General features: G+C 40.4%; 1 protein-coding gene across 1 annotated transcript; it reads right to left on the reverse strand.

Annotated features, from left to right (window-relative positions):
• Positions 1–27,418, reverse strand: CD80 (CD80 molecule). Its single transcript, XM_060639909.3, has 7 exons — positions 26,208–27,418; positions 24,643–24,750; positions 14,738–15,055; positions 9,688–9,969; positions 5,170–5,274; positions 4,227–4,337; positions 1–1,688 (listed from the first exon to the last, which is right to left on the reverse strand). The coding sequence occupies exons 2-6, from the start codon at positions 24,740–24,742 to the stop codon at positions 4,264–4,266; spliced, it is 879 nt and encodes a 292-aa protein (XP_060495892.1). The 5' UTR covers positions 24,743–24,750; positions 26,208–27,418; the 3' UTR covers positions 1–1,688; positions 4,227–4,263.
• Positions 27,419–27,429: the final 11 nt, after the last annotated feature.

Genomic DNA, 27,429 nt, shown 5'->3' on the forward strand with positions numbered 1-27,429 from the left:
ACCACGATTTATATGTCCTCACCACATTCCATAAAACCTGTTTTTCTTAATTATCCTATTCATAAATTGCTGACAAATTGGCAGTTAGTCAATCTCTTTATTGCTTTATTCATATACACATATAGATTAAATTCTCCCAACTAGAAATTATAAAACTAGGTGGTTGGTTTTTAAAATAATTTTTTTAGTATCACAAAAATATCAGAATAGAGGTAAAATAACCACTTTTTGAAAAAAATAGTACTGACACATTTATCAAATGTAATAAGTAACAATATAACTTATTTTAAATATAAATAAGCTCTCTTAGGTGTCTTCTGTTTTGTGACTACTTCTTGAGGTCTCCTTTTGATCATGTCTAAGGATTATTAATCTTAACCAAATGCAGCAACTCCCTTTTTTTTTTGTATTTTGCTTAAAGTTTTTGTCAGTCTCCTACTTTTATTTCTTCCGTGATTTTGTTCTGAGAGCAACCATTTAAAAGTGTACTTCTGTTTCTTAGACTATATAGCATAATTCAGTCCTTTTATAGCTACCAAAATTAAATGTTTTAAATCTAGCCATATTTGAGATACTTGGTCAACTTGCTATCCAACTTCAAATTTTCAAATGAGAATATCTGATTCCTCCAGCTTAAGTTAGGACCAAGGACCACTTCCTGGTCCACTGAGTTATGGAAGGCAACGTCAGAGAAAGGGGAGTCATGATTAAGTAACACAGGAGTAGCAGTTTGCCACTTCTTTTCAATTCTCTGCTGATGTCAGAAGGATCAGAAATGCCAAGGAGGAAAAGCCACTTTAGTGATCTGAGGAAGTTCTATGGAATGCTACTTTCATTACCTCAATTTCTAAAGATAGCTTACTGTTTAGTAATACACAATAAAAACCTATCTCATTTTAAATGAGAACTTTCTCATAAATATTTTATAAATGAGGTTAAACAACATGAAGCCATTTAAGGAGATTATCAGTCCAATATGAACCAGCAGGATGTGACTATCCCTCTCCAACCTGGCTATTGTTTTGAAGTGTATAAGTCATTCATCTTACACATCAGAGGATATTAGTTTTGGATAGGTCTTTCTCCAGAACCTGATAGAGAAGTGGGAGAGCAACAGAGGAGAGCACAAAGGAAAATGAAATACTGGCTACACATAGACAATGTTCCATTATCCTCATATTGGTATACATACCAGCATACTACCCACACATTAGCATCAGATTGCTTTTTACAACATAAAGTCCTCCAGTGTTGCGTCAGATCAAGTCCATAAAGTTGGCCTGACATTGAACAAATTCTTTTTCCAGAAACGTCGTGACTGGTGTGTATGTATATATACACCAGTTAATACCACAGACCCAGACTGATGATGGAAAAGAGCACCAGACACAGGAAATCTGGGTTCTGGCTCTGTCCTTGATCATTCAGGTCACCTCCTGGGCCTTGATGTCCTTGTCATTAACAAGTATTTTCAAATGTCTCTTCCAGGCTCAAGCAATTCTGTGTTTCTAAATTCTTTGACCAAGCCTACCAGAGCTACTAATGTTCCCACTGTATCCCACTAGTCACTTTCTGCAGAGCCACTGAAATGAAGAGGCTCCTAGAAAACAGATACATGAAGTACAAGGTGGGATAATCCTGGCCATCTGAGGAAATTCAAAGAGGTCAATCTAAGATGGAGGTGGGACCTGAGGAAACAAACAAATAAAATACTTTAAACCCTAAATCCCCAAAGGAAGAAAACATTTTAAAATTTTATATTTTTTATCACATAGGTGCTCCCAAATTGAGGGGGCATTGTAGATATTAATCTTGATGGCTAAAGAATATAAAGGGAAGTCTGAATTATGGGAGAATTTAGGACAAGTCTGGCAATTTTTGATACATGAAATGTCAGACAAATATTAAGCACCAGTTATCAAACAACCAAACTATTGATCAAGGCAATACTCTTCTACCTATGAGGCAAACAGACATATCAGGCATGGTTGTTCTCAATAAGCCTACAATTTAGTAAAGAATATAAGACACAGCATGTGAAAATAAACCCGGGATGGAATGTGATGTGCTCAAGATAGCACTGCTACAGCAGTTCAAAGGCATTGTTGCTTGAACTGGGCAAGATGGCCATGTAGAAGACTGGACCCATGGCTTCAATATGAGATATCAGCCAACTGAGCAGAAGACTGTTAATAAGGGAAGTCAGGGAAGCTCTAGGTAATCACAGAACTGAGGGGGACATCCTGGACAGAGCATCCTAAAGCAGTTGTAAAGAAAACAGGATAGGAAACTGAGAGACTATTGTGGGGAAATGTGTATAGGCTGCTATGGTGTGAAAGGAACCGGAGCTTAATGCCCAGTTTGAGTTCTGGCTTTGCTCCTTGCCTGCCCGACCTTGGGAAAATCACTCAGCCTGTGGGAGGGTGCCTCAGGTTTCTTTCCTATAAAATGGATGTAAAGAACTTGCTCATAGAGATTTTTATAAGACTAAAATGAAACAATGCTTTTGTAAAACAAAACCTATTATATAAATCTCAGGTGTTGTGTTTAATTTCCTTTTGTTTTGTAAAGGTAACTCCATAGACTCTTGTTTCTTTTTTTCCCCCCTGTGAAAACATCTTTATTTCTTCAATGATAGTAACACTATAGAAAGTTACATTCATACTAATAGCCCAAAGGCACCAGCCTATTTCAGAGAGGTTCATACATTGCATAGAAGACTAGATTCAGTGAATTCATGGGCCTCCTCACTAGCTTACAACTATGCATTTTCTGCTATTCTTGTTTCATCTTTCCCTATGCCTACCCAAATTTTAATTTCTTCAGAGAATTTTAAATCCTAGGTAGCACATCATTTTATGTGCAGATGCTTGAGTATGTATGTATTTCTCATAGGTGATGCTTATGTTAGCATAATTACAGCATTATCATATCTAACAAGATTAATAAACAATTCATTAACATCTAACATAGAGATGGTGTTCAATTTTCTCCAATTACCTAAAAAATGTATTTTGACAATTGGCTTGTTTGAATCACAGAGTAAACAAGAAACAAATGTTACTTTTCATTCATATGTCTCAGGTTTCTTTTGATCTATAACACTCCTTTCTCTGTCATTTATTTGTTGAAGAAATTGGGTCATTTGTCTTATAATTTCTCACATCCTGGATTTGGCTGACTCTATCTTCATGGTGTCTTCAACATGGTTTTTTTTATCTGCCATATTTCCTGCAAGTTCACAGTTAATGATTCAGCAGAGAGACTCGCATTTCTTATACTTTTTCACCCTAACTTTGTAAGTCAAAATGTAACTGTTTATGGAGGCTATCAACCACCCTGGATCTGGTATCAGTCTCTTGGATTCTAATGTTTCTCTTACTGAAAAGAACTGGGTAGTTTAGGATAATACAAAATTATGTACGTTAATACTGTGACTCAAAAAAAGCTGATGCTGTGTTAGGCTTCCTTAACATAAAGAACATTTCAGATCCCAGATAGTAATTTTCTCATTGTATGTAGAATTAGACCATATCTAAAGTCCTGGACTCCATTTGTTGACATTTAGTGTATTCACATGAAGCTTCTGGAACTACCACATGGAGAACAGTTGAAAGAACTGAGAATGTTTATACTAAAGAGATCGACTGAAATGTGGAAAGTTCAAAGTCTTGGAACTTTTCGAGGCATGGGCGGGGGGGTCTCTTCTGAGTTTTTAAGTGGGAAAAATGACATGGAGAAGTGATTATGAAATTTAGCTCTGTCACTGGGTTAGTAGGATGGCTCTATAAGAGGCAGGGAGACCAAAGAGGATGTTACTGAGGTGGTACAGAGTGACCAGTAAGTGACCCCAATCAGTGTCCATCAGTGAAGGATACAGGGGAAAAGGAATGATCAGCACAAGGAGTTGGGCCAGGAATATTCAAGATGCACTTAAAGTAGTGTTTTATAGGTAATGAAAGACACTGAGTTGACTGACAAGAGGGAGACATTTCAACATGGCAGAATGGTACAGCAGAGAAAGAGGTTATACAATAAGCAAGTCGTATGTGGGGAGAAGAGATGCCAATCACCTGTTTAGAGTAACCTGAATTAGGTTTTTAATTCAGGTTAGTAGTAGTAGGTGAAAGAGCTTAAATTTGGTGCTGAGAGGAAGAAAGCGCTGTGCCTCATAATCCATGTATCTCATATATTCCACCCTAGTAGAGAAGAGCTAAAGAGGCTACCTCCAGACGCTCTGCTCATACAGTGGTTCTGCAGAATCTATGTAGACAGGTGAGATCTTTTCCATTTCCGCGCTCTCCCCATTTCTCTTTGTCTCCACCTTGCAGCAGGTCCTTGAAAACAAGCACAAACAATAAAGATTTAGATAGGTTAGTTTCCCTTAAATGGTGCCCATATATCTCAGCAAGCCTTTGCTGGGTTAGAACTAGGTCAGTGGTTCTTAAAACAGGGAGATTTCTAACCACCCCCTCCCCCCACACCCTCCCCGGGACATTTGTAATGTAACAGGGACATTTTTGGTTGTCACAACTGGGGCAGGGGTGCTACTGGCATATAGTGAGTAGAGCCTAGAGATGCTGCTAAATATGCTACGATGCACAGAACAGAACCCTAAAACAAAGAATTATCTGGCCCCAAATGTCAGTAGTATTAAGAATGGGAAATCCTGAACTAGAGGGGTGAGGCTGGGCAGTCTGTATCAAAATCATCCTTGAGCCCACCAGACCTTTTTATCCTACCTGTGGGATGAGTCTTAGCCCCAAACCTTGGCATTCTGACTTTTCTCCAATTGAAAATCAAAGATTAGAATATCACTTTGCATCAGAAATGTTTTCAAATTAGTTAGCAGGCCTCAGTGTCTCCAAGAAAATACAAAGTTAGGGGGGAAAATAAAAGGACTAAACTAGAATGTGTCTTGAGGGGAGTGATTGCTCATACTTGTAACTCCAGTGCCTAGTAGAGAACGGGGCACATAGTAGGTGTCCGAGAAACGTCTGTCCAGTGGATGAACAGAACTTGGTGAGACACGTAAATGAGACACTAAAGTTTCCATAAAATGGGAGGAGGGTATAACCGAGGCTAAAACCTCAGAGAGACGCTGACCCATACTGATGGAGTTTGGGCTTCCAGGAATCAAGGTCAGAATGATAGTACGATAGTACTTACTGTGGACTAGGCATCTTAAGGTAAGTGCAGTGATCACAACAATCCCACTTACTACTGAGCTCAGGATAATGATCCAGAGCTGATTATTAGAAGGCTGTGGCTCTGCTGTGGAGGGAAAAGAAGAGTGTCAGCTCTCATGTGTTTCCACCTGCCATATTCTATGCCTCTTATGTTGACACAACTATAGAGTATTTCACTGCTTTCTCTGCTCATCCACTGTGCAGCTGCTAGCATTTTTCTTGTGTAACTCTTTGATCGGACACATATTTGTGGGCAACTAATATCCAGATGTCAGATATCAAATGTGAAAAAGACATTTTGGAAGTTGCATTTACTGAGTTAAATTGACATGAAAAAGATTCTAAGGAGATACTTTAACAGCATTCTTGTCTTTATATCTCATTTTTATAGCTGATATAACTATGTGTTATTAATAATTATTTGACATCATGTTCTAGATATGCCTTATTTTTCTTTTTCTAGATCTGTCATGCCTTTTCCCTTTCTCTCAGCACATTCTCTTAACACACACACACACACACACACACACACACACACCTCACAGTGGCTGCCTAAAGCTACAGGAGCTCTTTTGCATTTATTTTCAGATACACATTTAATTTTCACTGTCCAGCCTAGAGCTTCTGGACGGATAGAAGAGGCATAGCAAAGAACTAAGAGTAGTTGTGGTTTGGTATTAGGTGGGGTCATCCTGGAGGGGAGCTCTGCAAACCAGCTAGCAGCTGTAGAACACAGAACAGAGAGAACAGGGGACACAGGGAACAATGTGGGTGGAGAGAAGACAGGGATGTGGGACTGCTGTCTGTCCCTGCTGATCAGGAGCAGTAGCTACATTGTTTATTCTTTAGTAGTTAGCAATGGCATCTAGAGAAAGGACAGGGACACAAAAGAAATATTAGCAGCTCATCTGACTTCTCTGGAATAGTTTACAAATCAATATTGAACATTTGCTAACTTTTTGCTTTTTCATTTTTCTGATTACCACGGCTTGAGGATAAATGTTGGTCTTCAGCTTATTCTCTTCAGCATGTGGCCCAGTTGAAGCCTCCTCCTCCTTGGACTTCTATGACACCACCTTCTTCTCCTTCTGTTTGTTCCGACTCCGTTTCCTTTGCAGGCTCTTCCTCCTCTTGTTCTTCAAATACCGTTGCTCTCATGGTTCCATCTGTGGTCCCATTCTCCTGTCTCTGGCCCCAGTCTTCCTGGGTGATCTCATCCACACCCAAGATTTAAAATATCATCTGATTTCTAAATCTGCATATCATATTTCTGATCTCATTTCTGAACTCCAGATTTGAATTTCCAGCTGCCAACTAGATGGCTGGATGCTAGCATTTCCACCTGATTTAAACTGAACTCAATATATTCTTTCCAAAGCATATCTTCCACCTATATTCACCCATCTCAGTGAACAGCAACACCATTAGTTACCTAAATAAGAGTAAAGGCTTCTTTTTGTGCTCACTTCCCAGTAGGTTCCCATGGACTTTCTATTCTGTATTCAGGATACCTCTGCAATTGGTTCCTTTCCCCAAAATCTCATGCAGCAACTGCCTTAGTTCAGGTTTTTCTTCTCGCCCACCTTAGTAGTCTACATTTGGTCTCTTTGCCTCTGGTTTCCTAGGCTCTAATAATAACTACACATTCTGCCCCAGTAATCATTCTAAAATGCACATTTGATTATAGTGCTCCTGCCACTTAGACACTAGGTAACTTTGGTTTTCTTTAGATTGCATGAAGATGCGTGATTACCAGGATTGGCCTCAAACGACCAGAATGACAAGGGGGCTCTCTGGTTATTATCCTGGGAGTCTAAAAGTTTCAGATTCCGACTCACTCCTGGCTTCCACTCAGAAGGAAGGCCACTTCCCATCCATCCTCAAGCCTCAGGCAGCCTAGAAAGAGGATGTTTGTTTGAGAGAAAAAAGGAGGAACTAGTCACGGCAAACTGGCTCTGTCATGATGCCAATTAGGAACCTAGTACATGTGCCACAGAGCAGACTCAGAACCCTAACTGCAGAGTTATGTGAGACATCTACACGTGCTTATCAGACACACCATGAGTGGGATGCCCTGATTTACCCCCTTCCACAAACCTATGTGCCTTCCACTGTATCAAGGGTTAACCAATTTGGCAGATCCAGACTCAAAGAATCATGGACCCAATCTGTTTCATTAATAAATGTGTGTGTGTGTTTTTCATTAATAAATTAATGAATTTAATAAATAAATAAATTTTAATTTATTTAATAAATTTTAACTAATAAATTAATTAACTTTTATTTTATTTTTTTATTTTAGAGAGAGAGCGAGCTTGCGAGCAGGGGAGAGGGGCAGAGGGAGAAAGAAAGAATCTTAAGCAGGCTCCACGCTAAGTGTTAAGCATGACATGCGTCCTCAAACCTATGACCCTGGGATCATGACCTAAGCCAAAGTCAAGAGTTGGACACTCAACTGACTAAGCTACCCAGGTGCCCCTGGGTGTTTTATTTATTTATTTATTTTTGAGTGGGTACTTATATAGTAAAGCTTCACTCACATTGACTTATAACATTTCTATGAACTGTATGCCTAATTTTTATTTGTTTATGCAGTCAGCCCTTGACCAGCCACAAATACATTATTTGCTTTTGACTCTTAATGATGACTATAGTTCAATAAATGAGATTTAAAGTATTGATATACTAAAGCTCTCTGACCATCAAGGCTAGTATCTATCAAGATGCTTAATAGCTGATAACTACTTAATAAAGATTGAATGAACAAAGAAATGAACAAACACATGTACTTAATCATCTTTCCATTAATTGTTGTAACTGTAGACCAAAGAGGGTAAAGACCTAGTATTTTTCATTAGACTGAAAAGGGATACTGTTCATCCTTAGCTTGAGGGAAGAATTGAGAGAAGGCATATTAGGGAAAAGATGATAAAGCTGGGTGGTCTAAATCATCTTTAAATAGCGGCTCCATCCTTTTATTTGAATGGGCTACATTCTGTTTCCTGTAAGTTAGCAAATTACAGGCCAAACCTGGCCTACTCCCTCTTTTTTAGAATAAACTTTTGTTGGAACACAGCCATAGCCTTCATTTATGTCTTGTCTATGGCAGCTTCCATGCTGCAAAATTGAGCAAAATTGAGTTGGTGCCAGCCAGAGACCATATGACCTACAAAGACTAAAATATTTACTGAAATATTACTTTTCTGAAAATATTTGCCAATTACTGTCCTAAAATATCATATACATTCATAGTCCAACTATAATGTCCAAAATAAGATAACTGAAGCTATTACTCTTCTGTGGACTACTTACTCCCTACCTTAATCACAATAATCTACAATTGATTAAATAATGATATATTAATAAACTGAAAAGTAATGCTGAATTAATAAGCTATATGATTCAAACCTCAGTTTTATAAATTTTTTAGAACACATAAAAGATGATTGAAAGAAATGAGCTTGGACTATTAATAAAAACATGTCAAAATTTTGTCTGCATTTGAACTAATTTTCCCAGGAAATTTTACTCATTACCTATTGAGAAAAATAATGAATGAGTTCACCTCAAGAAGGAAAGATCTACAGTAAATCTAGCTCATTAGCTAGAATGAGCTACTAGACCATCTAAAATATCTCCTCTATTACAAGTAAAGATAAGAGGAAGACACGCTATACATTATATGTTATACTATGTATCCATGTGCCACTCAGTGTATATGAGATTCAGTATATTGTTTATTACTATGCATCCACAAAACATGTCATTAGGAGTGGGCTCAGGGGGTGAGGGAGAGGCCTGCTGGTCTTCCATATAATCAGCCATAGAAGTTAGACACTTATTTCAAGAATCTGAGTTCTGTAATAACCTACTAAGGGTTTAACATGCATAAATTGATACAAGCCCAGCTTTTCCTATTTTATATTTTCAAATGATTTCACCTCTTGGGGACAGAAAATTCTGTATGTTTACTACCTGAAGGGTAAAGTATTTGGTCATGGTGTTTGGGCAAAAATGACCTTCTTTTCAGGCATTGTCCTCAAGTACCTTGTCATTTACCTTCTTTACCAGACTTGGTTCTGAATGAACCAGTAGTTCTTAAAAGGCACATTCACCCACAAAAGACAATTATTTGACACCATGGGACAATGGGAAGGAGGTACCCAAAAAGAAAGCACCAAAGCCCTAATGGCAAGTCCAAAGAAGGACAAATTTTAGTGCTTCCGATATCAACACTATTGTTATAATGACTTCCTAAGCTGACCACTTGATATTTGGATGTCTCAATTTTAGAAAGTTTATTTTAAAAACAATTAGTCTAGTAACATTATGGTCACACGTTATACAGTGACCTTAAGTCACCATAACATTTGTGGGTCTAAAAATACTACAGGAAATGCTATCAAAGTCAGTATGCATAATTCTACAATGTATCTGGCTGAGTTATTTTCTTTTTAGATTTTACATAGTAGAAACTCCCCAGAACTATGTTACTTACATTTTTGCCAGTTGAAGATCTGTGATACTATTAAGTTTCCATACTTGACAAGACACAGGAAGCTATGGTTGTTTGTCATATTGAAATCCAGTTCACTGCTAATAGTGTAGAGCTCAGTTTCAGGATCTTGGGAAACTGTTGTGTTGACGGCATTTAATTCTTCTTCATTTTCCAACCAGGAGAGGTGAGGCTTTGGAAAACCTCCAGAAGTTAAGCACATTATCCTTTTGATGTTATGAGATGGATTTCCAAGATCAGTTATACTAGGGACAGGGAAGTCAGCTGAAGAAAGAACAAGGATGTAAGTACATATTGTCATGTATTGGGGGTGGGGTGGGAGAAGTGAGGTTGTTGGTTTTTTTAAAAATAAATTATATGGTTTTAATAAGAATAATAAAATGAGATATAATTTACAACTTCCCACAAATCATTAATACTTCTGTATGATCCAAAGATTAACTTTGGTTTGAATTGGGTATAACAATTCTTCATCACTTTTTTTTAAAGATCTCTACACCCCTTGTGGGACTCGAACTCATGACCCTGAGATCAAGAGCCACATGCTCTTCCGACTGAACCAGCCAGGCACCCCAATTCTTCATCACTTTTGATGGAGGTAGGAGACCACTTATAGAAAGAAGTGGATTTATATGAATAGGTATAGACATAGTATTTGCGTTTGTAAGAAGTGAAGCGAAAAATAATAGACAACATTTATTGAACTCTTAATGTTTTTTAGGTCTGGACACTCTCTCATTTCATCTCTACAACAACCCTAGGAGGCAGGTATACATCAAGAAAGACCAAATATCAGCAATTTCATATGATTTAACCTAATTTACATTTTATAAATAATCAGATTGAGGTTGAGAGAAATCATGAGTAAGTGGCAAAACTGGGGTATCAATTCAAATTTTTCTGATACCAGAACCTTCCTTTTCTTCCTCTTCTCTTCTCTTGCCTGCTTTTTCTTCTCTTTTCCTTTCCTGCCTTTCTTTTCTTCCCTTTCTTCCTAATATTTGAGGTAGATAAAATGGCTCTTTTATTGATCTATTTACTAATTAATACTGTAAAAAATACCCGCGAAAGCCAGCACATCCAACTTGAAAGCCAGCACATTGACTGTAACTTATGCAAATCTGGTTGTATGGTCACGCCTTTGTTGTCTCCCTATTTCCCACACTTGAGATAACCACTACTCTAAATTTTCTTTAGCATGCCCTTACTTTTTCAAAAGTAGTCTTTAATAAGATAAACCTCTGTCCAAATTGTACAACACTGAGCCTGTGATCTCAACCACTATACTTTGCTGACTCCCTTGCTGTTCTGACATGTGTTACAAGGACAGAAGAGACTTCCTAGCATTCCTCTGAGATACTTGAGGCACTCTTTCATTTGTATATTTGACTCCCAATATGATACAAAAGCATATACAAAACAAAGCATGGTGAAATGACTGCAGAGAACATGGGAGAAAGCTCCTTTACCCGTTTTCTTCCTTATTCTTAGGCCTAAAGAAATTTATACTTCTCAGCCTGAATGTGGGGAACCAAGCCCCAGATACTTCATCCCATCCATACAGTTAGTTTTCTTTTCACAATTTGGAGTTCCAGAAAGAGGTGTAGTATAGCATAATAGTAATCAACAGCAGGTTTTTTTGTTTTTTTTTTTTTAAGAGTTTATTTAGAAAGTATCATTGGGATGCCTGGGTGGCTCAGTCGATTAAGCGTCCGACTCTTGATATCAGCTCAGGTCTTGATCTCAGGGTCATGATTTCAAGCTCCGCATGGGCATTGGGCTCTGTGCTGGGTGTGACGCCTACTTAAAAAAAAAAAAAAAAAAAGTATCACAATGTAAACAAATTGTACCACTTGGATTTTCTTTTAATACAAGACAAACAATGCAAAACTGAAGCCACTCATGAAGACTGTGCTTCTCCAGAAAGTTGGGGTTTTTGAAAAGACCATCTGTGAACCATACATGATTACTAAAGATTCCTTTAAGGCACAGACTGGCCAAGATCCAACAGCAAGCTTTAAAACCAGTTTTGCCCTTTAACCCTGGGCCAATCGCTTAACCACTTTCGGTTTTACTTTGCTCATCTGTAAGATGGGGATAATAACACTTGCCTTCCAGGGTTGTAAGCATTCAATGACATCATTAATATAAATCATAAAGCACAGAGCCTGACACACAGGAAATCAGTTAATAGACTGACTTAGGTGGGTCTCAAATTTGCCCTCTTAGATGAGCTCCCTCGTTTATATCAAGTTGCTCAGGGGAAAACTTCCCAAACCGCCTGGCAGAACTGTGAATAATAAGAGAAAGGGGAAGTTATGTCAAGTGATTAGAATTGCCAGGAAAAAGAAAAGCTTGCATTTGGTTGGAGGTGAAGTCACCTTTTTTGAATCAACTCTGTCTCTAAATTAAGTTTGACATTTTCCTGAACCATTTTTAGTTTGACATTTCTACTTCTTAAATTTATCTTATAAGATGAGATCATTATAATGGTAGCTGACATCAAGAATATTCCCTTTGTAGGGCACATGGGTGGCTCAGTCTGTGGAGCATGCAACTCTTGATCTTGAGGTTGTAAGTTCAAGGCCCAAGTTGGGTGTAGAGGTTACTTAAAATCTTAAAAAAAAAAAAAAAAATATTCCCTTTATTTCTTATAACATCATTGTTATGTGTTTTAACCTGGAATAACAAATCCAAGTAACTCATATCCTAAATTATGATTCATGTTCATTTCTGCATGCTGCTTTTCTGAGAGATACTTAACCACAAGAATATTAAAAATATTCTATCTATTAAAAACCATCTTTGCAAGGTCTGGCTAGGCTTAGAACAGCCTCAGCTATCTCCTATCACTTCAGGGAGGTGATCCATATCAAGTAATAGTACTTAAGGCCTTGCAAGACTGTGAACTATCAAAGAATTACTCCTTTGTATCTCATTTTAATGAATTAACCCATGTTTTCACCAATCTTAATGGGTAGGGTAAAAATATCTTACTGGAAGAAGAGGTGCACATATGTTAGAAAGCTAAAAATCTGTTATCCTAGTTAATCTGTTAACTAGTATAGCTATTTCCTCCAAATGCTGGTTAATGGAGGCTTTTATATACTGCTATGCTGATATAATATCATTTTGCAATCTTAGGCAAATGTAGAGAAACCAACTTGTCCTGGTTAGCCTGAGATTTTCCCAGGTTTGGCACTGAAAACCTCACGTTTGAGGAAAATTCTCAGTCTTAGGCAAAGTGGGACAGTGATCACCCTAGTCAAACAAGTGATTATTTAATTTCTTGTTTCTCAAACTGTGGTCCATACCATACAAGCATCACTGTGCCATACCGTACCATACAGTAGCCATATAGGCATCACTTGGTAGTCTGTTGGCGCAGAATTGAAGATCCAACCCCAGACCTACTGAATTTGACTCTGCGTTTTAATAAGATCTCCAAGTGATTCATAGGAACCTTAACATTTGAGAAGCACTGCTCTGAGATGGAAAAATCAGAATTGATTGGTTCTGAGTCAAATGAAGCAAGTGAAGCTTCCCTTTTTGTCTTCCCCTTTCTGAATTTGGTGCCTACCACGGCACCCCCTCCCGGCCCTTTTGAGGCCCCTAGCACTCTCATGTTGCCTTCTTGGCTGTCCTTGGTCTCCTGCTGTAGTCTGGCACTCCCTGAGACTCTGACTCTTTTCCCTCTTGGGTTTTATTCTTCATCCTTCTATCAAAATGCACCTTTTGGGATGAGCACTGGGTGTTGTATGGAAACCAATTTGACAATAAATTTCATATATTGAAAAAAAAATTTAAAAAAATGTACATAGTCCTAAGTCAACTTCCCATTAGGTATTCCATTAGAGGAAGGACTATAGCCAATGCGTTAACTAATACAGGTTAATATGTTTGTGGTGCTACCTCCTCCCCAGGTAAAACATTTTCATTTTTAACAGAGATCTCGTAGGGGGAAAAGTGCTGAAACTAAGCAGGAGCAGCAATAATGGTGGGGATTCTCAGAATCAATGCAGGTTAGAATTTTGGAGAAGGTGGGCTTTGAAGAACACCTAAAATCACACCCCTATATAATTATTGCTGTCTTCATGAGTAGGGAGTACAGAGTGAGGTTTAAGATAATTCTATACAACTGGCTCACTTCCTAAGCTTTAAGTGTGATTTGGGTGCTAAAGTGAAAGATTCAAAATAGCTGCAGACTGCAGAGAAGAATAGTGAAGAATTTGCCAAGGATCCACTTACATGATCTGTTATCAAGGTTAATGATTATCTTTCATTAAGTAATAGGTTTAGTTTCCACTAAAGGCCCAAGTGTCCAGGAAGAAAAAGAAATGTGTTTGAATTTCAAGTATGAGGGAATGGTCAAGGGCTGTAATTTCTCAGCAAGGGGCTCAGGCTATATTAGTATCCTCTAGAACTACCACCTGTGATAAACGCAAGATTCCTTCCTATCCAAGAAATGCTTGCCTTCACGATAGACGTATAAGTAGGACTTTGATTTATGAATTTTCTTCCCTGCCACATAAATTATGTATCCAATCCTCTAATGTCTAACTTTGTAGGAATAACCATTAGATGTGAGCCTCAAATATAATAATAAATATAAATAATATAATAGCCATAGTAATAGGCATTCAAATACTATTTGAAAAATATTTATGCCTGCATTGTTCTTATACCTTTCAATATACTTTCACAAGAATATATTACTGGAGCAAGAGCAGTTAATAGTACAGCTACATCAAATCAAATGTGTCCCCTTATGATTCAGAAGGCACTTCAGGATGACTGCCATGAATTTGGACTGTCAAAATGCAAGAAATACACACTAATCAATATTTCCAGAATGTCTTGAGAGATCAGTTAGGGTTTATTGTAACATTACAGACTTACTTAACCCTAAATGCAGATACATCCCTCCTTGGTAACATTTTCAATGTTTCAATACTCCTAAATCAATAGGAGTATGTCTTTAAGGGCATCAACAGTCTGCCAGTTTATAGTAAATCAGAAAAATCCCACTGACCTCTGACCAATAACATCACCGAAGTCAGGTGTTTCACTTTGTAAGACCCTTTTTCAATCTTTTGAATGATACAGGTGTATTTGCCATTGTCTGACAGGCGCAGAGCCATGATCACAATGGAGTGGTTATCGGTGACATCAGTGAATGTGCGGTTCTTGTACTTGGGCCACACTTGCACTTTGCCAGACATGACAGCCAACACCATTTCATCATCCTTTTGCCAATAGATTCGAATTTCCGTCAGTTCTTTGGTGGAAATGTTGTAATCACAGGATAGTACTGCTACTTCTTCCACTGTCTTGTTCACCTGGATGATACCTAAGGAGAGGCAGAAAGAAAAGATTTTGTATTTATTAAATATGGACTCCTGCACAAGCAGGAATTCAGGGTTGTCAATAACAAAACTCAAGGTGTTGTACCTAGTGACTAAGCATGATCAGAGAACTCAGTTTGGTTTTGATCATTTTGGTCCCCAGAGCTATTTTTTTTATTGTGGTTTAAAAATGTAAAATAGCAATCCCCATCAAAATAACACCAGCATTCTTCACAGAGCTAGAACAAACAATTCTAAAAAGTGTATGGAACCACAAAAGACCCTGAATAGCCAAAGTAATATTGAAGAAGAAGACCAAAGCTGGAGGCATCATAATCCCAGACTTTAGCCTCTACTACAAAGCTGTAATCATCAAGACAGTATGGTACTGACACAAAAACAGACACTTAGATCAATGGAATAGAATAGAGAACTCAGAAATGGACCCACAAACATATGGCCAATTAATCTCTGACAAAGCAGGAAAGAATATCCAATGGAATAAAGACAGTCTCTTCAGCAAGTGGTGCTGGGAAAACTGGACAGCAACATGCAGAAAAATGAACCTGGACCACATTCTTACACCATACGCAAAAGTAAACTCAAAATGGATAAGAGACCTAAACATAAGACAGGAAGCCATCAAAATCCTCAAGGAGAAAGCAGGCAAAAACCTCTCTGACCTTGGCCTCAGCAACTTCTTACTCAACATGTCTCTGGAGGCAAGGGAAACAAAAGCAAAAATTAACTACTGGGACCTCATCAAAATAAAAAGCTTCTGCACAGCAAAGGAAACAATCAGCAAAACTAAAAGGCGACCGACAGAATGGGAGAAGATATTTGCAAATGACATATCAGATAAAGGGTTAGTATCCAAAATCTACAAAGAACTTCTCAAACTCAACACCCAAAAAACAAATAATCCAGTGAAGAAATGGGCAAAAGGCATGAATAGACACTTTTCCAAAGAAGACATCCAGATGGCCAACCGACACATGAAAAAATGCTCAACATCACTCATCATCAGGGAAATACAAATCAAAACCATAATGAGATACCATCTCACACCTGTCAGAATGGCTAACATTAACAACTCAGGCAACAACAGATGTCGGCAAGGATGCGGAGAAAGAGGATCTCTTTTGCACTGCTGGTGGGAACGCAAACTGATGCAGCCACTCGGGAAAACAGTATGGAGGTTCCTCAAAAAATTAAAACTAGAACTACCCTATGACCCAGCAACTGCACTACTAGGTATTTACCAAGGAATACAGGTGTGCTGCTTTGAAGGGGCACAAGCACCCCAATGTTTATAGCAGCACTATCGACAATAGCCAAAGTATGGAAAGAGCCCAAATTTCCATTGAGGGATGAATGGATAAAGAAGATGTGGTTTATATATACAATGGAGTATTACTCAGCAATCAAAAGGAATGAAATCTAGGGGCGCCTGGGTGGCTCAGTCGGTTGAGCGTCCGACTTCAGCTCAGGTCATGATCTCACGCACCGTGAGTTCGAGCCCCGCGTCGGGCTCTGTGCTGACAGCTCAGAGCCTGGAGCCCGCTTCAGATTCTGTGTCTCCCCCTCTCTCTGCCCCTCCCCTGCTCATGCTCAGTCTCTCTCTGTCTCAAAAATAAATAAAAACATTTTAAAAAATTAAAAAAAAAAAAAGGAATGAAATCTTGCCATTTGCAACTATGTGGATGGAACTAGAAGGTATTATGCTAAGTGAAATTAGCCAGTCAGATAAAGACAAATATCATATGACTTCACTCATATGAGGAATTTAAGATACAAAACAGATGAACATAAAGGAAGGGAAGCAAAAATAATATAAAAACAGGGAGGGGGACAAAACATAAGAGACTCTTAAATATAGAGAACAAACAGAGGGTTACTGGAGGGGTTGTCGGAGGGGGCATGGGCTAAATGTGTAAGGGGTTTAAGGAATCTACTCCTGAAATTATTGTTGTACCATATGCTAACTAACTTGGATGTAAATTAAAAAATAAATAAATTCTTAAAAAATAAAACAATGTAAACTATACCATCTTAACCATTTTTAAGTGTACAGTTTAGTAGTATTAGGTATATTCACATTGTTGTGAAACAGAGCTCCAGAACTTTTCATCTTGCAAATCTGGAACTCTGTATGCATTTCTTTTTTTTTTTTTTTTTTTTTTTTTTTTTTTTTTTTACCTCTTGGTAACCACCACTTAATGTTCTGTTTCTATGAATTTGACTACTTTAGATACTGCATATAACTGGAATCATATAGTATTTTCTTTTTGTGACTGGCTTATTTCACTTAGCATAGTGTCCTCAAGTTTCATCCATGTTTTAGCATGTACCAGAATCTCTTCCCTTTTTAAGGAATAATAAGATAATGATAATATTCCATCATATGTATATACTCCATTTTCTTTTCCATTCATCTGTCGATGGACAGTGAGGGAGAAGGTCCACTAGTCCCAGAAAAAGGAAGACTTTAGGCAACCTAGCATATGAATGCTACGTATGGGTACACAATGTACTCAGCCCAATGAGGAATATGGAAATCATTGGACTGTGAGATCTTAAAAGGACTTCCATGTCAGTTCATTTTGGTTGTCTTATTTATAGGTGAGAAAACTAAGCCCAGAAGAGGAAGCTGCCCCTGTTTCACACTTTCTGGCCCAGACCTTTCAGGCCACTCTCCTTGTTTATTGGTTTCCCCAACTTTAGGCCCCGGTTCCAGGATTAAGTAGGCCAACACTGCCCACACCCCCAGCCAGACCCCACCATTGAACATTTTTGCTTTGAGAAGCACAGTCATTTTTGTTCCAGGCCTGGAATGAACTCATGACTTCAGGCTGAATTGACTCCCCTCATTTCCACCAGACAAGGTTAGTGTGCACCCCCCCCCCCCCCCCAGACTATTTCTATCCTTTTCAGCAATGCTAAATGGATCTATATCCGGTCCTTGTCTTTTCAGCTATCCGCAATCCATGTGACAGTTACCCTATTAGAGGGTCCCATTTAAAACATTCTGCCCATTTTCCCATCAGTATATTCCAGAAATACCAACATTTCAGTATCCAAACTCCACCTTTTTGTTAGCTCCTAAGCGTTTATCAGTAGCACCAAACTCCCCTGGCAGACTATATTTTCTGATTTTTTTGGTTCAGAAGGCATGGCCGTTCTTCCTATGCTACGCTTGACCTACAAGCAGAGTCCCCCAAGCCCAAGCTCTTTCACTAGCCACTCCCTCCCCCACCAATGCTATCATGTCCCCTGTCCCCCAGAGCCACCTGGCATCCCCTGGGGAGGCCCTATCAAAGGATCCAGTCTCCAGTCCCTCTCTCTTCTTAGATAGCATGATCATGGAGCACGAGCACCTCTCTACCTCAACAGCTGTTCTTCAGGCCTTCATCAGATTGGACATGGGCCCCCCCACAGCATTAGGAAGTAAGTTTTTTAATGGTGGGTATCTTCAGAGCAGTGTGAGGAAACTCCCAATGATCTCAGGCACCCCTTTTGGCAATTGCACAGAACACTGCCACCCCCAGCTTTAGGGAACATAACTGAGAAAGTGAAGAAATGAAAAGATATACTTCAGAGGAGCACATAATAGATAAATAACCTGAGTTCTTTTTTTGTCTAATGTTTATTTATTTGGGGGAGGGGGTGCGCAGCATGAGTGGGGGTGGGGCAGAGAGAGAAAATCCCAGGCAGGCTTCAGGCTGTCAGCACAGAGCCCGATGTAGGGCTCGGACCCCCAAAATCGTGAGATCATGACCTGAGCCGAGATCAAAAGCTGGACGGTCAACCGACTGAGCCACCCAGGCGCCGCAACCTGAGCTCTTTTGAGAAAGATACAGCAGAGGGCACCTGGGTGGCTCAGTCAGTTAAGGGTCTGTTGGCTTTTGGTTTTGGCTCAGGTCATGATAATGCTTTGTGAGTTCAAGGTCCGCTTTGGGCTCTGTGCTGACAGTGCAGAGACTGCTTGGGATTCTCTCTCTCTCCCTCTGCCCCTCCCCCACATGCATGCACACACACTCTCTGTCTTTCTGTCTCTCAAAATAAATAAATAAACTTTATATTAAAAAAATACAGCAGAAGCAAACTGGTATGTAGGAGCATCAACTACGGATTCCTACTGACTTGGATTCTAGTCCCAGCTCAGCCACTTGCTGATTAATCCAATTCCTCATCGGTAAAAAGTATGTAATACCTACCTCTCAGAATCACTGTAAAATTAAATTCAATTAAATGATATAAATGGAAAAGTCCCTAGTACATGGCAGGTCTTCTATAAGACTTTCCTTTCCTTCCCCAACTCTTGCTCCCAACTTCTACCCTGTGGTCCTTTCATTTCACTCAGGGGTTACGTCAGATACATAGGATTCTGGTCTTGCGATTGGCCATTACAGATACCATGACAGAAAGCAGCTCATTCATCTGAGATTCTAAATAGGGTCTTTCCCTATGATCTGTTTGTTCCCACCCGAAAAGAATCCAGGATTTCTAAGTAATTTTTACATGTGGTGACATTAGCAAAAGAGGAATCTCGGGGGCACGTAGATGGCTCAGTCAGTTGAGTGTCTGACTCTTGATTTCAGTTCAGGTCCCAGTTCAGTCCCAGGGTCGTGGGATTGAGCCCTTCAGTGTGGAGCCTGCTTAAGATTCTCTCTTTCTCTCCCTCTGCCCCTTTCCCTTGCTCACTCTTCCTCTCTCTAAAATAAAAAAATAAAAATAACAAAAATGAAAAAAAGAGGAATCTTAACTGAAAATGAGCTACTTTGACTAATGACTTTTTTTTTAATTAAAAAAAGGGTTTTTTTGGTTGTTAATTAAGTAGGCTCCACGCCCAATGTGGGGCTTGAACTCACAACCCTGAGATCAAGAGTCATGTGCTCTATTGACTGAGCCAGGCAAGCACCCCTTCAATGATGACTCTTGAGGAGTTTTTGTCCAGCCATCTGAGGAGAAGTGTGGGTGTCTCTCTAAAGGTCAGTAACCATCAATGGGATCCTAATGTTCCTATGTGAACTCCTCTCACCACACACTCATGCTGAAGAAGAACCAGACTGAAAAGAGGAACCAAAAATCTTCTGGGCAATTTGGAAATTCCACCAGGACCCAGCTTCCATACTCAGGGCTGCTACATGCAGACAATTAAAAGGTCTCTGAAGTGTTTTGTGTGCTTCAGTGGCTCTGGAGGGGAGAGTCAGGTCCCTGAAATCTGAGTATTACTACCTAAAACCTAGTTGAATTTTGACCTTGCTTCACTATTTTACAGATGGGCACAACAACACTTACCTAACAAAGCGGGCATGAGGATTCTGTGAGGTAACACACAGAAGATGCCTCTGCAGTTGTGGGCATATGACAGGTGTACCATTGCTTCCCCAGACATCCACACAGCCCAGTTCCTCATTTCCCTTTGTCAGGGAGCCCTTCTTTGACTCTCTCTAACCAGTGCCCTCCTCCCAGACCTCATCCATGCTGCTCCTCGTTAGTCCCTTGCCCTGATTTACTTCTCTTCAAGTTTATCTTCAGCAGTAGTTACTTCTGAGGCTATGGGAACGAGGGGTCGGGGGGGGGGGGGGCTTTATCTGTTTAGTTTATCATTATATCCACAGAATCTAGAACAGGGACTGGCCCAAAGTAGGCACTCAATAAATATTTACTGAATGCATGACTAGACATTAGGAGATGAGATCTGCCTCCATCGGTTTTTGCACATTAGAATCATAACCTCGGACAAATTGGTTCCTTGGGAATCTCTACAAAAGGGGCATAATACATTCTCTACTAAAACTTTACATAATTATCACGGGGATTATATAAAGTAAATCATATAATACCCAGATGTAAAAGTGCTAAGTTAATTGTAACACACTATACAGAAATTTTAAACTTAATTTTCTGTCATTTCCTTAATTAACTTTCCTGTCATATGCAGCATGTGATTTATTGAATCACACCCAGGACAGGCCAGAATCACTGTGGTAACTGGCTGACATCTGGACTGAGCCAAGTGCCCACAGCTGGGCAGAACAGATTAAATCCCCATGTGTTGGGCTGTATGTTAGCTCACTGGGACTTGAGAGTCCTTTTTAAGTAAAGATGTTCCCTAACTCTAAAGGAAACACACTAAATTTAGAAAGAATGGAAAATATAGAAACACCTAAAAGTCATCTATAACCCCACCATCTAGAGATTTACTGCTAATGGTCTGTGTATATCCTTCCAATGGAAGTGACCTTTGGGGACACTTCTAAGTACTTTTCATGAAGGGAACCAGCACACCTGGGGCTCCTGTTGGCCTTGGGCTTGGTGCTGGGAACACAAGGGGGAGAAGTATCTGCTCTCCAGCAGGTAACAGACTTCAGACTTGTTACCTGATTTTTTCCATTGCTCCTGACTTTCTCTCCTCTTGAGACCCAGCCTATGCACTCTGTATAAAGTCTGACCCTTTTGTGTCTCTAAACAGTACTTAAATCTTTAAAAAGCTCAGGGACATTGAATATCAGAGTTCTCACAGCAAGAACTGTGACTTCTAGGATGCTTGGCCAGCAGCGCTCAGACAATACATGACAGGAAGAGTGTCTGTGGTGCATTGAGGGCATTCTTTTCCCTGTGGCTCAGTTTTCCTCATGCCATAAACTTACGGGAAACACCTTTCTTATGTCCGTGGCCCACTCCTACCAAAGGCCTCTCCACTCCCCTTAGAGCTGTGCTTCCCTGAAGATATCCCACCTCAGAGAAAGCTGCCTGACAAGGTCAGCCCCTCTGAAAGCGACCGTGTTAGATCCTCTGCCTTATAAATACCAGTTTCTGGGGGTGCCTGGGTGTCTCAGTTGGTTAAACATTTGACTTCGGCTCAGGTCATGATCTCACGGTTTGTGAGTTTGAGTCCTGCGTCAGGCTCTGTGCTGACAACTCAGAGTCTGGAGCCTGCTTTGGATTCTGTGTCTGCCTCTCTCTCTGTCCCTCCCCTGCTTGCACTCTGTATGTCTCTCAGAAATAAAATAAACATTTAAAAAATTTAAAAATAAATAAATACATACATACATACATACATACATACCAGTTTCTGGAGTACATGAGTTTTTAGTTTTGCCTCCACAGACCAAACAAGAAGTGGAGAGGAGTTCAGCTGGCCCCTCCCTTTTCAGGACAAAGAGGTCACCTGTCCTGGGCAGCAACGGCTGGGGGTGGGTGGTAGTGCAGCTTCCTGGACCAGACCAGGAGAGGAAGGTGGATGCCAAATCTCTTTCCCTGAAGCAAAGGCCTCCATAATCTCACCCAGTCTTGCCTCCCACAGGACATGCTCAGCTCCTAGCTGCACCCGGTCTGGCAAACTCTCCCTGATTCTACATCACACACACCCTCCGATTCCCCCATCTCCCTCTGACTCCAGTCTCTTCATCAAAGCTGTCTATAACAGCCTCCTGACAGGTTTCACACAATGGCTCTGTCAGCCCTACAAGCCATTCTTTCTGCTCTAGCAACACCTTTTTTTTTTTTAACGTCATTTCAGAACTTTACTACTCAAACTGAAGGGCTGTGGCCCAACAGTGTCGGTATCACCTGACTGCTTGTTAAAAAATGCAGAATCTCAGGCCCCTCCCTGACCCACCTAGGCAGAAACTGTATTTTTCAAAAAAATATACAGACTTTATTTTAGAGCAGTTTTAGGTTCATAGCAAAATGAATAGAAAGTACAGAGAGTTCCTGTATACTCCATCTTGTCCATGCACACAGCTTCCCCTACCATCAACATCCTATGCCAGAGGGTACATTTGTGACAATCCATGAACACACATTAACACATTATCACCAAAGTCTGCACTTTACTTTAGGGATCATTCTTGACACTATACATCCTATGGGTTTTGACAAACGTAAAACGACATGTATCCACCATTACAGTATCATACTGAGTCTTTTCACTGCCCTAAAAATCTCCTGCTTTTGACAAGGCCCCTGGGTGATTGATATGTATCATCGAGGTGTGAGCAGCACTGGTATAGACCATGTCACAACTCCTTAAAACACTTCCATGGCTTCCCAGTATGCTCTAAATAACATTCAGATTCCTGACCATGGCCTTCAAGCCCCATGGAATCTGGTCCCTGCCTCCGCCTGCCCCAACACCAGCTGCTTTCACTTTCCTGCTCCTTTGTTTCCTCCACATGCTGCTCTCCCACCTTCACCCAGATCTCCCTCACCACTCTCTCCTGGCAGAGGAAGACATTGCTTGTTGCTCATACATTCATTTGAGTGATTCTTTGATTGATTTTCACGTTCTTCCTAATGACTATAACTTCCATGAAGACAACAGCCTCACCAATTTTGCTCGCAACTTGTCCCCAGGACCAAGAAAAGTCTCCTGTACATAGGAGATGCTCAATATTTGTTGAATTAATAAATGAGTAAACAAAAGGAAGACTGCTTGTGCCAGACTCATCCTTACCTTTGTGCCTTTTTCTGTGCTGTTGTCCTACTCAGAATTCTCTCATCATTGCCCATCCTCCACCAGAAGCCTGCCCAGCTGCCCCAGCCCTCCCTGGTCTTAGGCTCTTACAGTCAGAACCAGGCCCTTCACTGCTCTTTACTTGCCTGTGGGTTACTTTTGCCTTCTCCAACTAACACACTCAAATCTCTTAGAGGACAGGATTCCCAGGCACAGTTTTTAAGTACATAGTAGGTGTTCAAGCATGAGAAGTTCATGGATTTGTTTGTTGACTCAGTACAGCAACAAAGAAATCTGGCTGTAGCTATAGGACAAAGTGCTTTCCTAAATATTTTTCTTTAGCTCAAAGATCATCTTCCTTCCACTTGCCTCTAATTTTCCTGCTATAATTGCTAAAACTTTGGTTTTAATTTTATATTCTCCTTTTCATTGGTTCCTCCACACACACATATTTCCAGGAAGCCTGTATAAGTTTCCTTCTAAGTATTTTTAAACTCTTTAGACTCCCCAGGAGACTTGAGGGTGCTCCCCTAACTTACCAGAAGAAAACTGTAACTGTTGGAAAGGTCATATAACTGCCAAATATATATATAATATCTGATGCATAAATTGTGAAACTTAAGTCACAGTTCTCTTGATTCAGCAACCATGTGAAATAGCAAAATTTCCAGCCCAGGACAGAAAATATACGACGACCACCACTGTGGGCCAGTAATCCATGTGCCCAAACTCCTCTCCCCATCCATCTGCCTCCTTCCCTCACACTTAGATATTCTGGGTGATGCCTGCAGTGCAGACATGCTTTAAGTTAGCAGCTTTTAAGACCTTTTAAGGACCTTTGATGTCAGGCTCTTTGCAAACCGGCAAACCATGCTGAAGCCAGATTCTTCTCTTTACTTTGGGGAAACCAGGTAGTATGCTGTTCAGCAGAAAGAAGATATTTTGTTTGGATTTTAAAAATAAAGTCAGAACCATCCTTCAGCAGGATGAGCCCTGCTCTTCTCAACAGCCTCCCAAATCCAGCCCCCGAAGGTTAGCTTGCAGGGTGACAGAAGGGGGCAGCACAGAAAACACCACCACCTAAACTTTGAAGCAGCATACTCAGTCAAGTTCCTGAAAGTTCCTTACCTGAACAGAAGTAAAAAAGACTAGCTAGCATCAAGAGCGGAAAGAGCTTGGGATATGGGTGCTTCAGTAGTGGTGTTTTCCACTTTGCTGCGTGATCCATGGCTTTTGCTGCGTAGGGTAGAGAATGAAAACAATTTCAAACCAAGTTAGACATGGGTAACTCCCAGCAAGCACAAGGCAGGAGCAGAAGACAATTCAATCGTCTCATACAGAGGGTTCTCCTGTGATGTTTGCAAAAACACACCATGAATGGTGTACCTGGGTCTCCAAACTCCTGAATATAAAAGGTTGTGGGTTTATTTTCAAACCTGGAAAGGAAAAAGAGTCACCCAGGAAGGAAGGTCGGCCTAGTATGGGTTGTAAAACTCCCTAGTTGCCTGCCTGAAATGAGTCGGCGATCTTAATCTGAGAAACTTCTAAAGCAGACAATCTTGTGGGAAAAGCAAAGGTTGGGGGAACTCCAAGGAGGTAACCCTGCCTTGTACATGTTCCCCAAACTAACCACAGCTCTCCCATAGAATGGCTCTGTTTATGGAGATGATTAAGACTTTGGGTAAAAGCACAGAGAACTACAAGGGCAGTCAATATCGGTTAGCCAAAGTTCTGGTGTTCTTCAAAACATACCAAGAAACACAAAATATCGGTGAGGGCATAGTTTGTCCAAGGCAGTACTTAAGTTATGAAAGTACTTCCTTCTCAATACATTAACATATACATATACACATATATATACACATATATATACATATGTGTATATATATGTGTATATATATATGTATATATAAAAACAAAGACATGTCTTAAAGGGGTAGAGGATCTGAATCAACAGATTCAGATAGAAAACAGATTCAGATAGAAAAATTTATCAGTAGAAAGGGAAAAGACATATTGCAAATATGACTTAGTTATATTATGTACTATAATGTGAGTAAGCTGACTTTTTTCAGTAAATATATCAAAATTTAGAACTGAAATAGAATGCTGTGCTTCAATGTGATCTTCTGAGGTTGCCACCACAGACATAGTCCAATGCTACCCAGAGGACATTTGGGCCTCCTCTTTGGGAACCACCCCAGAGGTCATTTTCCAGCCACCCTTGATTGTTTTATTAGCCACACTCCATTTTAACCAGGATTAGCTTGGATTCATTTATTCACCAGAATTTTATGAGCCATAATTCTGGTGATGATTCTCCAACTGTGCTGGGAAGCCTCAGCCTCCTATGGGAATGAGACCCCGGCAGGCTCCTTTGGAAATAGGTATGCATCTTGGAGATAGGAGTGATGGTATGTTTGTTTAAAAAGCAGTCAGATTGGGGTGCCTGGGTGGTTCAGTTGGTTAACGGTCTGACTCTTGGTTTGGGCTCAGGTCATGACCTCACAGTTTGTGAGTTCGAATCCTGCATCAGGCTCTGCACTGGCAGTGCGGAACCTGCTTGGGATTCTCTCTTTCCTGCTCCCTCTCTCAAAATAAATAAGTAAACTTAAGAAAAAAAAAAAGCAGTCATGTTATTGGTAACTATTCCTACCGCTATCCCACGTTAAGATAATATTAAATGTACTTACCTGCTGAAGAACAATTGCTCTTTTTCTCTTGTGTTAAAAAAATCAAAGGATGAGACCCCAGTTCTGAGATGTTCTTTTCTTGCTGTCTCCAAAATAATGGCAAGTTTCTCAGTTTTTCTTTGGGTGATATATCTTCCAACTTCCTTTTACTCCCTAGAAGATCTGATGTTCTTCACCAGAAATGTTTAAGTCACAGCAAGGGATGGGTAGGGTGCTATGTATGATTTGAGGAAGCTTGCTCAGCTTTCCCTTTTTATCAGCATCTCCTCAGAGGGTGTGGCCTAGACCAACCACACAGCCCCTCCCTCACTACCTCACACAAACCAGTAGTCTCAAGGGGAGAGAAGACTGCATTGGGCAGCCTGGGGGAGCCATTGGCTTTGGCGGTAGACAGACTGTGAGCTTTGTGGGCCAGTTTTTTCTGTGTCGGTCTCAAGTTTTGTTTTAGCACCCAGAGTTACCCCTCTCTACTCATGGCCCTGCCACTGCAGGAGTGGGCCATCTACCTCATATATAGTGGCCACTTTTTGGAGAGTGCTGGGCTCAACAGGCCACCCTTAACTGCACTCCCACCCCTCCACCTCAGCTACCTTCACAGAAGAGACTTCCGGCAGCCATGCTGGACAGGATTGCAGTTACTGTAGCCATGGTTGAGGGCACCTCAGGTGAGCACAGTAATAGAACCAAGGGGTAGGATGAAGAAGGTTTTAGTACACACCCACCCCTTCTGTTTCAATCAGCCTTCTACCCCTGTATAGAATTCTGGAGCATTCTGTAGGTAAACAGCTGACTCATGCTGGTGCAGCCGACCTGTTTTGCACATTTCACAGTTTGCTTCTGCCCCTGGAGCTTCTCTGTTGCTTTGGCATGGGGTACCATGGCAAGTTTTGTGCTTGAACATGTGCAGCCTGGGAATTTGGGGGTGGTTAGTGCCTGTGGGGCTACTTCTTGACCAGAGGGGGGTTGGAAGCTGACAGTTTCCAGGTGGAGAGTTCTAGGAGACATTTCACGAGGTTCTCCAGAAGGTCCCAGTGGGGTTGAGTACCAGTTGCCTGCAGCAAAAGCCAACGTGGTAAAGCACCCTTGTACTGGCTTTTCTTTCTTTCCTGTCTCAATCCCCCTGTCCTACACCACTGGACTACATTCCCAATAAACTAGGCCTTTTTTTCCAGCTTTGCTTTCTGCAGAATCTAGGGTAAGGCAGGAGGGATACTCTTTCTTT

This window comes from Panthera onca, chromosome C2 (genome assembly GCF_046562875.1).
Source record: "Panthera onca isolate mPanOnc1 chromosome C2, mPanOnc1 haplotype 2, whole genome shotgun sequence".
In the NCBI taxonomy this organism is placed as follows: Eukaryota; Metazoa; Chordata; class Mammalia; order Carnivora; family Felidae; genus Panthera; species Panthera onca.